At 36.1% G+C, this 12,612-nt stretch overlaps 2 protein-coding genes across 2 annotated transcripts; one reads left to right on the top strand and one right to left on the bottom strand.

Annotated features, from left to right (window-relative positions):
- Positions 1–849: 849 nt before the first annotated feature.
- LOC111793918 lies at positions 850–1,885 on the bottom strand. The gene has a single exon (XM_023675995.1). The coding sequence runs from the start codon at positions 1,517–1,519 to the stop codon at positions 1,061–1,063; it is 459 nt and encodes a 152-aa protein (XP_023531763.1). The 5' UTR covers positions 1,520–1,885; the 3' UTR covers positions 850–1,060.
- A 1,455-nt stretch (positions 1,886–3,340) lies between these two features.
- LOC111793720 (kinesin-like protein KIN-12E) lies at positions 3,341–12,543 on the top strand. The gene is made up of 22 exons (XM_023675737.1): positions 3,341–3,759; positions 4,391–4,546; positions 4,615–4,698; positions 4,935–5,054; positions 5,209–5,322; positions 5,639–5,731; positions 5,935–6,024; positions 6,135–6,205; positions 6,550–6,624; positions 6,725–6,812; positions 7,309–7,367; positions 7,595–7,658; positions 7,847–7,912; positions 8,085–8,240; positions 8,320–8,424; positions 8,613–8,848; positions 9,121–9,190; positions 9,274–9,330; positions 9,426–9,485; positions 9,943–10,002; positions 10,125–10,204; positions 10,392–12,543. Exons 1-22 carry the CDS (start codon positions 3,499–3,501, stop codon positions 12,415–12,417), a joined length of 4,191 nt encoding a protein of 1,396 aa, XP_023531505.1. The 5' UTR covers positions 3,341–3,498; the 3' UTR covers positions 12,418–12,543.
- The last annotated feature ends 69 nt before the right edge of the window (positions 12,544–12,612 follow it).

Below are 12,612 nucleotides of genomic sequence, written 5' to 3'. Positions count from 1 at the left end.
TCAATACAGGTCGAATAGGAGGTGGGCAAAATGTAAAGTTTAGTGGGGGTGGTGGCTAGGCACACTCCATTGTTAGAGAATGGTAGAGGAGACTTATTCTTGATGACGAAATTCCATTTTTGCGTGGGTGAGCTGTGATTTTGTGGACAAAAATGACCAAATCAAATGAGACGTACTCAACTACCCATTCTCCCTATGTTATAATTGATTGGACTTTGGAGCTGGTCTCATGGTCAACCAGGATGAGCTATTTGGCCTTAACATCTAAGTAGGAGGCTTTTTTTCCCAAAAAAAAAAAAAAAACAAATCCTGTTAGGACGGATTTAGTCAATGGTTTCCAATATTTCATTACGAGAAGCAAATTTTCATGATATATTTTTTTTCTTTTTTTTTGTAATTTATCAAATTTTTTAGTACATTGAAAATTTCACATAGGTAGAATATATTGTAATACTCAAACAAGCAAAAGAGAGTGCATAATAAGAATAAATTATTAAATTTAGGTTAAATTATAAGTTTAACTTAAAAAATGAAACGCTATGTTTTTAGGTCTTAAATTTTCAATTTTTGTATTTAATAATATGTATTAGTAAATCTGAATTTTTAAAATAAAATAAAATATAAAGACCAAATTGATACAAATTTCAAAATTCAACAACTAAATTTATAATATTACTCTATGTATTATCTTAAATAATAATAATAATATATAATTTTAAAATATAGAAACTAAAATGAATTTATAAAACATAAATGGAATTTGTTGTAATTTAACTTTTTTTTTTTTTCTCTTTCTAAATAAAGCAGCTTAGTCAAATAACAACCAATTTTGCTCTTTGAAAAAGATAATTTCCAAATAATAATGTAGCAAGTAATTGTTTCTTACATTGAAATATACAAATTGCACATTAAAAATCCTCAGAAAAAAGAATGCATTTCCACGTTGCTAAATGAGAACTCAAGGATCTTCATTCAAAGATTTTGAGTTGGATTCGAATGCACACAAAAATTCTGTATGAAGTAAGAAAAAATTGGTAACGTTTGTGAGTATTTTTGATATTCACTCGTGTCTTTGAGAAGAACTTCTCCAAAACCCGGTCTGGTTGAACCGGCCCCACATTTCCTCTTCTAACTTGTTCATATCTTCGCCGTGTGCCGCGTCATTCGCCTGTTTGGTGGCCTCGAAACTTTCCAATGCGGGCTCCACCGATGCATCTTCGAACTCCTGCGAGGCGGCCTTACGCTGCTGAATCAGACACTTCCTCTTCAATCTACGCTGTCGTTTCCTTCTGTTCATCGCCTTCCGGCAGAGTCCCAACGGCATCCTGTACACCGCAAATATTACGAGGTTCATCACCGTCCATGGACAGCAGCAACAAATGATCGTACAGTCCGCCGCCGAACCACCGGCAAGCTCCGCGAACAGCCGCTTATCTCTCGACGCATCGCTTTTCTCGCTCTTCTGCGACGAGCTTTGACGGTCGATTGCCTGAGATCGGAGGAGGACCTTCCGTGCCATTTATACGAAAGGATGAAGTCGAATCGGAAATGTCAATCGATTAAGCAAATCGAATCCGAATCGACAAATGCTTTCCGATCGTATTATTCACTCAGAGGCATTCGAAAGGCCGTCCATAACAGAGACGGAAAACCGCAAGGCTTAGGAATTCAGTCGATTCCGATACGCATTTCGGGAAAGAAAGCGAATCGAAGAAATAGAGCGTTGCATCCAATGTCCAATTGCGTGGCGAATGCAAGCTGAAGCGTCGGGGAGAGGAGAGGAGATAATGAAGAAGCGTTCAGTCGCGATGCGTAATCGCCATGGAAAGAGCGAAGAAGACGGGGAAAATGGATGGATTGAGATCAAGAAACCAGAAAAGAAGAAAAGCGGAGATTTATTGGATTTTACTAAGAAAAGAAACTGCCCTATTTTTATGTTTTTATTATATCCATTAAATTATCCCCTTTATTATTTTTCTCTTTTCATTTTTCTTTTATTTATTTTAATACTCTTTTATCATTATAATTATTAAATTAATAATATTATTATTTCTTTTATAAAATTACATATTCGAGTTGAATTTTAATTTGATTCGATATTTCGATTCATAACGAAATGAAAACAAAAAAAAAAGGAAAAAAGAATAATGCTTCATAAGATTGAGCACTTCTCGTCTTGATTGGACCTCAGATTCCGTGTTTATTCATGCTTTTTTTTTTAATCATTTTTTAATATTAATTATTCTTACTCGGTTAGATTTCAATAAGATTCTCGAAATTAAGAAGTAAGAGCATATGTTTAGTATAAAAGTTTATTTTATATGCTATATGTTATTGAGGAGAATGCTTGACTTGTAGTCTTGCTATACGACACGAGTGACGGGTGAAGTTGAAGTAGACACGGTCCATATAAAGAATCTTTTTTGAGCTCAGGTATAAGCGACTTAGTCACATGTGCTCGACTGAATATGCAGCCATGGAACTGCAAAATTCGAGACTCTAGTTCCGATCGATCGTGCTTGTCAGCCTGAATCACCCTTTGGTGACTTGACTGAACAAATGTGGTGACGCGACTTGTGTAGCGAGGGGTTTTCTACAGTGAAACCTGTGTTTAGTCTATGAATCCACAATGGAACGTTCTCAATTCAAAGTGGACTTTGGGGTTAAAGCCTAGACCAAAGGTGCCTAATTAGGGAAACTCATCGGATAGCAAATACCATCTTCAGCTAAACCAAGCCCCACGTGTAGCCTAATCGAAGAAGTTGAGCTTGTGCCCAAGCCCACATTATACTAAAATATCATCGTGGTCTCGAGGAGGTTTGGAACCCTCATTGTGAATTTCATGTGGGATATCCACCAAAGAAAAAGGATACCAAGAATGGTCGTGGATCAATACAGGATCGAGGAGAAGGGACTGAACGTCGAATGAAGCTTGGGTTGACGGGGGCACTATCAAGGTAGAGACATCATCCGTTCATGGAAAACTTTATAATGAACACCCTCTCTATTGAAATGAAGTCTTTTGGGAAAACAAAAAGTATACTCACTAGAGCTTATACTCACAGTGGGACAGTGGACTGTGGACAATATTAAACTATTCTAATATATATTACGAGTATTTATATTAGATAATTAACGATAAATATATTTTTGCTCTAAAATTTAAAAGGTTTGAAATAATAAAAATTTGGAAATTTTTTAAAAAGAAAAGGCCAACGGGCCGTTCAAAATTTAAAATCCCACTCAAATGATCCAAAGGACAAAAATGATCGAATCCTCTTAACGAATCGTGACCGTCCATCGTCTGATTTTATATACGTCTTCCACTTTCCCTCTCTTTTCGAAGATCCCTCATTTCAAATTGTTTGAATCACTTCTACGTTCTGCTCTCTTCGCCCCTCTCTCACAGCAGTCTTCTTCTTCCGATTCCTCTTCGGGAACGGTGCATTTCTCGCAATTTCATCGGCAAGAAGAAATTCTTGCGAGCTTTTACAAGCAATGCCGTTCATATCGGACGCGGCTAGTGCAATCAAGAACCGATTTGGGTTTCAGGATCATGCATCGAACAGTGCGAATCCACCACGGGGTTCACCGGATTTTCTTAAATCGGCTACCAAGGAGAGTGTCGCTCAGATGTCTGCTATACGGAGTATTGGCGAGTTCAACGATGAAGATGCAGTTGGTGATGTTGCTGTATCGTCGGGCCAGATCTTTGAGCTTCGGGAGGATCCCTCGTTCTGGAAAGATCATAATGTGCAGGTAACTTTGGGTTGTTTGGTTGACTTGGCTATAATTTTAATTCTACTTTTTGAGAATAACAGACTGGTTTATGTTGACTTGATAGCATCAGTAAGCTGTAAAGGTCCGTTATAATTTTGGACATTCGAGCCATTTCACTCTTCAATTTTGGTTCAGCTGATTCTTATTTTGGTAGATGAAATCAGGAAATCTTTGATATCTGCAACTGGTAGAAATTACTTTTCTTTGAACGTGAAGCCATATGAATGTTTCCTTTTGAATACCCTGGTTGGCATTGTTTAGAAAAATCATGTTCAATCAACTACGGTGATGTCATTTATGACGATATTAGCTCTGCAATTTCATCGCCCTTTCTGTTCCAAGTAACCATCAGGTCTTCAATTCTATGTTTTGAGGAAATCAAACGGGTTTATGTTGATGTAATAGCAAAAGTAAGCTGTGAAGGTCCGTTATAATATTGAACATTCGGGGCATTCTTTGAGAGCTATCTAGAATTTCTGTTTTTTTTTTTTCTTCTGTATATTTGGAACTTATTGGTTCTCGGAATGAACAACTCTTGCTAGCTTCTATTTCTTGTGTTAGTCCTTATATTTCGTGTTTTGAGGGTTAATAATAAAGTTTATGAGTACAGGTGATCATAAGGATTCGCCCACTTAGTAGTTCAGAAGTATCTTTGCAAGGCTATGGAAAATGCGTTAGGCAGGAGAGCTGTCAGACTCTTACATGGACAGGGCATCCTGAATCGCGCTTTACGTTTGATTTAGTTGCAGATGAGAATGTCAGCCAGGTATTTTTTTCGATTACGTTCTTTCATTTGCTTTCTGTTAATTGGGACTTAATCTGGCAGTGTAACAGGAGAAGCTTTTCAAAATGGCTGGATTACCCATGGTGGATAACTGTGTTGGAGGCTACAACAGTTGCATGTTTGCATATGGCCAAGTAAGACGTTCGAATTTTCCTTGTTGATTCTGCAAATTGGGTAAAGCTTCCAGCATTGTCTTTTGAAGAAAAAACTTTTGGAGATTTCGTGTACCATATAAATTTGACAATAATCACATAGTTCTTGGATTCTGGTGTGTCTGATGGTAGTTGTTATTTAAGTGCAATCGTTTTTGTGAGTATATATTTCTTCAATTTGAGGTTTAAGCTTCAATGGTTTGAATTTTTACGTCTAGACTGGGAGTGGAAAGACTCACACCATGCTTGGAGATATTGAGGGAGGTACACGAAGACATAGCGTCAACTGTGGGATGACGCCTAGAGTATTTGAATACTTATTCACGAGAATCCAGAAGGTATGCATCTCTTGGCTATGCTCAATTCAGGATTGAGATTAGTATCATTGGAAATGTCTTTTATTCTTCGATACCAATCCCTTACTGCAGTTATATTGTATAGATATTTCAAGATTTTTGTGTAGCAGTACTTAATTCGATTATGATATTTTAGGAAAAAGAGGCCCGCAAAGATGAGAAGCTGAAGTACACGTGTAGATGCTCGTTTCTGGAAATATATAATGAACAGATACTTGATCTTTTGGACCCATCATCTAACAACTTACAGGTAAGAGTAATATTTTGTAAGTTCTGTTTTCATTTAAAAGAAAAGATAGCTTTAGTAACCAAACTGTGATACCTTTGGAAGAATGGCATCACAGAACGAAAATGAAAATTTTTAATTTGCGGTTTTATCAGGAGATTCTTTTCGAAGTGGAATAGAAAATGAATAGGAATAGCCTTAATCGGCAGCATTTTTTTCCTTCTTTTGATTTATGAATTTAATTGGATCAATCATGTAATTTTTCTATAACCCCTTTATATTATTCAATTTGATTTGGATTTTGATTATCAAAATATATATTTTTTCTAATACATTATAGATTAGAGAAGACAGTAAGAAAGGGATTTACGTCGAGAACCTCAAAGAGATAGAAGTTACAAGTGCTCGCGATGTTCTTCAGCAACTTCTTCAGGTATGCTCTGAATGGCGTTTTAAACGCTATGCAGGATATATATTTTGAATGGTGGACTGAAATCAGTTTTTCTACTGACCTCTATTTCACATTCAATATTCATATATGTACATCTGTATCGAAAGGTTCAGGAGATTACTGGATAGATACAGTTTGCGAACTTTAATTGTGCAGTCGAAAATGAAAGTTAACTATGATTTCAGGGTGCTGCAAACAGAAAGGTAGCATCCACCAATATGAATCGTGCTAGCAGTCGTTCCCATAGTGTATTTACATGCATCATTGAAAGTAAGGTAAATTTTAACATCCAATTTTTATGGAGATAAGTTTTAACCCTTTTAAATATACAACTTTTTATTGCTTCCATTTTAAGATTACTGACAGTGAATCAAATATTCTCTAGTGGGAATCCCAAGGCGTAACTCACCACCGATTTGCTCGACTTAATCTTGTTGATTTAGCCGGATCAGAAAGGTAAGTAATCCACCTTACCAACTTGTCGAGTTTTAATCTCCTCCTTCCGCCCCCTTCCGCTATGCTATTTGCAACCAAAGTAGCTAACAAGAAGACAATGGAGTTCACTCTAAAGAAGCCAGTCAAGATTTTTAACATTTTTCTCCCTGCAATAATATTATCTTCACTTGTTGTTTTTGCTTGAATATCTTGAAAAGTTATCAAAGCATCTTTATGAGTAATTAAAGCATCTTATTTTAAGAAAAGAAACTATTGAATTAGTTTCATTTGCTTCCTTGGGAATTCCTTCCCCCTGTGCATTTGAGATTTTTTATTCTTGAGCTTTATATATGTATCCTAATCAGGCAGAAGAGTTCTGGAGCTGAAGGTGAACGTCTTAAGGAAGCTACTAATATCAACAAATCTCTTTCTACATTAGGGTATGCTTTTTAAGCTTTTATATTTAATTTGTATACTAGTAGCAACCGGAATAATTTGCTGAACTCAAGTATTTTGGCATGGAATATGTTCAAACTACAGGCTTGTGATAATGAATCTAATCAACGTATCCAATGGAAAGTCACTTCACGTACCTTATAGGGACTCCAAGCTTACATTTCTGCTTCAGGTATTGAAATGTACTTTGTCATATCAACGAAATTTTATCAGTTACTAAAGTTAAGCAACTTAATTTATTTGAATTATTCTGTGTAGTAATATGGAGAAGCTTGCATTTCATTTCACAAAGTGACCGACAAGATAATGTCCTATATTTGTTGCAACTGCAATGTTTTCTTGTGTACAGAAATGTTCTCGGGTTTATTAGTTGGGCAGTTTTGCCTGAACTTGTGTTGTAATTTTGATTCCTTGCAACAAGTATGAAGCTAAATTTTCTGAAATTAGCTTAATGTATTGAGTATCATTATTATTTTTTGATGAAATATCATCCCTCTCACTTGTATCAGAATGTAGGTTCACGATTATGGTAATAAATATGTAAGTTGTTTGCTAATTTATGGTTACATGTCCAAGAACGGTTTATGTTCAACCAGTGTAATTTGTTTGCTTTCTAATTGTTCTCGTACTCCAACTTATTAGTTGTTTTATGAACTTGTGTGTTTTAGGATTCTCTGGGAGGAAATGCAAAAACGATCATCATTGCTAATATCAGTCCTTCAAGCTGGTTAGTGAATTGCTTTTGTACCAATTCCCACTTAATCACNTTTTTTTTTTTTTTTTTTTTTTTTTTTTTTTTTTTTTTTTTTTTTTTTGTGGGTTTTTTAGGTTATTCTTTGGTTCTTTTTTTTCCTTTTTTTATACCATCATATTGTGTATATATGCGTGTGTGTGTATATATGTATTATTACGTTTGTTTCAATCTTTGTAAGACTTTGATTTGGGTCCTTGCAGCTGTTCTTTGGAAACACTGAGCACGTTGAAGTTTGCACAACGGGCTAAATTTATAAAGAATAATGTATGTTCTGTAGTCTCTTTTGTATGCTTTCTTTTCTATGCATATCGAATAAAATCTGCACATAGCGAACAACATGAGCTAGCCATAGCCATCCATTATATATTTATCAAATTTTCCTTCGAAACTTGAAGTGATATTACCAATAAGTTTCTTTCAGTGCTCATCATTAAATATCTGCTTTTACTCAGGCAATCGTGAACGAAGATACTTCTGGAGATGTAATTGCCATGAGGCTACAGATTCAACAACTTAAGGTACCAAGATGTCTATTAGGAAGTTCCCTTGTATTCTTTCATCCGGCTTGTTAAATATTCTACAGGAAACTGGAACGATGTGAAATATAAATTAATCATCAGCAGCTTCTTAGTTCATAAAAATTGTGGTTGTTCGGGTAATTGCTTGTACTTACTCATATGCAATCTTCAGAAAGAAGTTTCCAGATTACGGGGTTTAGTTAATGATGGAGACAATCAAGATAACGATAGCTTAGCAGTAAGCTTTCCTGGAACTCCAGGAACTTTAAAATGGGATGGACTTCACGGGTCAATGAGTCCTTTTACAGCTGGTAGAAGGATGTCTCAGGTATTGAACATTACCTCTTAAGCTGGAGGGAATTTTTTGAAATTACTTGTTTTTAATAAAAAATTTTGGTGTATTTCAGAGAAGAGACTATGAAGTTGCCCTTGTTGGGGCCTTCAGGAGAGAAAAGGATAAGGACATGGCGTTGCAAGCATTGGCTAATGAAAATCAGGCAGCGATGCAACTGGTACGTTAACCAACGTGCTGCTGCTTCTTAGTTCATGGATGCGCAGCACACTTCCACATATAACTCCTGTCATTAATGAAGAATTTAGATATTGATGGAAGTTGGTACAAAGACGTGGAAATTGGCATTTGCTTTCAAAGTAGATATCTAGTTTCTCATTGTTGACAGTTCTTGTTTGGTATGATTAGGCCAAGCAAAGAGAGGATGAAATACAAAGTCTTAAAATGAGACTACGGTTTCGAGAAGCAGGAATAAAAAGGTTGGAAGCAGTTGCTTCTGGAAAGATCTCTGCAGAAACACACTTACTGAAAGAAAAAGAGGAACATTTGAAGGAAATTGAGGTTTTGAAAACTCAGGTTGATCGGAACCAAGAGGTTACCAGATTTGCCATGGAAAACCTGCGTTTGAAGGAAGAAATTAGAAGGTAGGTTCTTTCAACCACCTTTCTTTGCACGATTATTTTCTTGTCCAGTGCACTAAAGAAGCTTACTATAGTTCAGGATCATATAGAATTATTTAAAATATAAGAAACATGCATAAATTTCTTGTCAACCGTCACACAGAAGTGGAACTGATCTTGAATATTGAGACAAGAAATTCATATTTTAGATAATATACGATGAAATTAACCTAATTTCTGCCACATCAGTAATTTTCTATGTTATTTCCTCGTCTAATCTGTGCATTAATTTACAGGTTGAAGTCATTTTATGAAGAGGGCGAACGGGAGATGGTACACGAACAGATCATGGAATTGGAAAGCAAGGTAAAAACATAAGAAGAATCTTCATATAATTTTTTATTTTAGAATTTATGGTAAAAAAGTTTAGCTTCTAATGAAACCTACAGTTACTGGAAGCACTTGACTGGAAACTAATGCATGAATCAGATCCTTCGTCAATCCAGGTACTTCTGTGATTTTTTATTTTATGGTGAATTATTATAACATGAAATTTATATCCAGGCCTTGTAATCTTCTATATGTAAATGCTATATTGCAGAAAGGAAATCCAGACATGATAGCAGATGTCGATGATGAAAACTTTCTGACTACCAATCAGGTTAGACTGAGTTACTATCATACGTGTTTCCCTAGAAGAATCGAACGAAAAGGAAATTACATACTTCAACCTTGATGACAATTGAGCATAGTTTATGATTTGATTGAATGCTGAAATTTAACCTTTTCCTTTTTCATTTTTCCATCGCTGAAATCTGTAGTTGCATTCATTTTCAGCACGTCTTTTATCAATTTAATAACAATTTGATTTTTTTAAAACTAAACATAAAAATACGGCTTTCACCTATTCTTATCAATTTTTTCATACGTTTTCAAAATCTAAGCTAAAATTTGAAAACTACAATAACTAATTTTCAAAAACTGAGAACTAAAAACTAAGAACCAAGAATTTAATGGTTGTCAAATAGAATTACTTTTATACTTGGAGAACAGAGAATTTCATTTATCATCAAGCATCTTTAATTTTTTACGGTTCTTTGCTCGTATTTCTTATTTAGGAGCGGGGATCACCATGGAGATCTTCAATAAACGAGGAGAATGAATTCCTTCGCATGCAGGTGGTAACAAAACTCGTACAATATGGGTGTAATATAGAAGAAGCTTAATTCTGTCTCAAACTTATTCTACTTGATTGCTATTGTATAATTAGGTTTTGATGATATCCATGTTACTGTTTTAGGCCATTCACAACCAAGATGAACTGGATACACTTCGCAAGGAACTTGAATTATGCGTTGAAGAAAAGGAAAAATTAGCGAGGTAATATTATATGTTCTCTGTTAAATGTAAAAGGAGTTTTGAACAACCTCAATGGTCCGATTTAATCGATAAAAATGAAATTTAGTTTGAGAGGTAGTAGTGTCTTTTTCCAGCTGGTGCTCTTGATTTTATGTTGGTTTATAAACTGAACATTTATGGCAGCAATTAAGCGCATCTGATCTTGCAGGCGTGTAGATGAAATGGCAACAAAACTCGAGTCTAACGGATATACTGGACCTGTGGACGGAACTAATCAAGTTGAGCTTCCTTTGGCATCAAATGACATGTCCACCATCAGTTTTAGCGACCAAATGGAGTTAAAGACAATGGTTGACGCCATTGCTGCTGCTAGTCAAAGAGAAGCAAGTGCTCATGAAACGGCAATAGCCTTGTCCAAAGAGAATGATGAACTTCGTATGAAGCTAAGAGTTCTAATCGAGGATAACAATAAACTCATTGAACTGTATGAAACAGCAGCTTCGGAAAGTAAGTTTGGAAATGGAAGTAAAGTTGAAACTGCACAGAATGATGCTAAAGTGGTCGAAACTTCCGATGAAAAAGAGGCTCATGAGAAAGCGGTTGAGCGGCTACAGCAACAGCTAGTGGAAATGCACGAGGAAAATGATAAGTTAATGAGCTTGTATGAAGGGGCCATGCAGGAGAAAGATGAGTTCAAGAAGATGCTTTCTTCTTTAGAAAACACAAAAGCTGACACGAAAGGAGAATCTGATTGCATTGAGAAGTTTGTTGAAGTTGATGAAGGGAAGAACGAGGCATACGTTGAACCTTTCAACCCCAATGAAGCACAAAATTTGGTCTGTCAATCTGTACCATCTGAAATGGAAATACTCGATGGAGGGGGAGAGAGCAATGAGTCCATCCCAAGACTTAGAAATTCTCTTGAAGAAGAAAATGATGGTCTTGTTGCAGATGAATTATGTTCCCACACAAACTCTGATATAAAGGAAGGGAATGGGTTGGATGAATCAGACGAATTAGTAGAAGAGAAAGGTACGTCTAATGTGGACGATACAAAACAGATGCAATCTGAAACACAGATGGAAACTGATCCACCCGCTCTTATTGTAGAAATGTTGCCAGAAGATTTAAGTATGATTAGAAAGAAGCTTGAAACAGCAGAAGAACAGCTTTCAGGTTCAACCAGGAATATCAGTGTTTTAAGTTCACTTGAAAAGATGATATTTGAGGCCGATAAACTCTCAAAACAGGTTGAAGTTGTGGAAGATGAAGTTCACTTAAAGCAGGAGGAGGTTGAATCCCTTAAACTAGTCTTAGCCAAAAAGCAAGAAAGTAGAGATCTTGCACAGAGTAAGCTTTGCGCTCTGAGATACTCTCTTACTAACTTTTCTTCTTCCGTAATTTATTTTGAACAACGAGAAACAAGGGCAAGAGCAAGGGCAGATGCTTCAAAGTCTTATTTGGCCCAGAGGAAAAGCGAGCTGACCTCCCTTCAAGCACACAAAGCAGAAATCGAGGCTCAATGTGTAAAGATTCAACAATCTGAAGGGGAACTGAGGAGCAACCTTGCAAGCTTAAAATCCAAGTTAGATGAAGAAAGTCAAAAACAAGAAAATGACAAGGTCCTCTTTGCAATAGATAATGTCGAGAAAATAGATCCCCAACCAAAGAGCTGGCAATTCACTGGTCGAGCCACAGATTTACTCAAGTCTGCAGAGGAAAAAACTAAGTTGCAAAATGAGATGAAGCTAGCTAAAGAAAAACTAGGGGCAATAAGAAAGGAACTTGAAGATTTGACAAGGAAGTCTAGAAAGGCTGATAGTGAAATCAAAGCTGTTCAGTTGGAGGTACAGAAAGCTTCAAGGTCCGTTGACGAGATGGAGGCCGGAGTTCAAGGGGTAATCAGTGAAAAGGAGACACTGTTGGAAATGAGGAATAGTGGAATGATAGAATTTGAGAACATTATGTTGGAGTACCAAGAGTGCCTATTTGAAGCAGGTCTGAAGGAGGCAGAGATAAGAATTTTGGAAGAAGAACTGCAGATGGAGCATCAAAGGATGGAGGAATTGGTAACAGAAAAATCTGTAGCCGTCCAAAAGACAAACCGGTTATTAGACGATAACAGGCATAACTCATGCTTCTTATCCGAAAAAGTGGAAGAAGAGATGAGAAGCATTCGCTCTTCAGTTATGGAGGCAAAATTATTGCTAGAGGGAAATCTACATCACAGTTAAGTTTTCATTGAACAGTTGCCACAATTTCTGTATATGTGCATGTGAAGATGATTATGCTGATTATGCCTTATTGATGGATCCCCTTGTTTTGAGTAAACTATTCAATATATGATTGTTGAGAAAAAAGGACTTATCCCATTTTCATCTTATAGGAAAGCTAATTTATATTAGAAAATTAAACAAGTGACATCCATG

The sequence above is a fragment of the Cucurbita pepo genome, chromosome LG04, assembly GCF_002806865.2.
Source record: "Cucurbita pepo subsp. pepo cultivar mu-cu-16 chromosome LG04, ASM280686v2, whole genome shotgun sequence".
NCBI classification, from domain to species: domain Eukaryota; kingdom Viridiplantae; phylum Streptophyta; class Magnoliopsida; order Cucurbitales; family Cucurbitaceae; genus Cucurbita; species Cucurbita pepo.
Note: the sequence above shows the minus strand (reverse complement) of the source record. Positions and strands in the feature narration are given on the sequence as shown.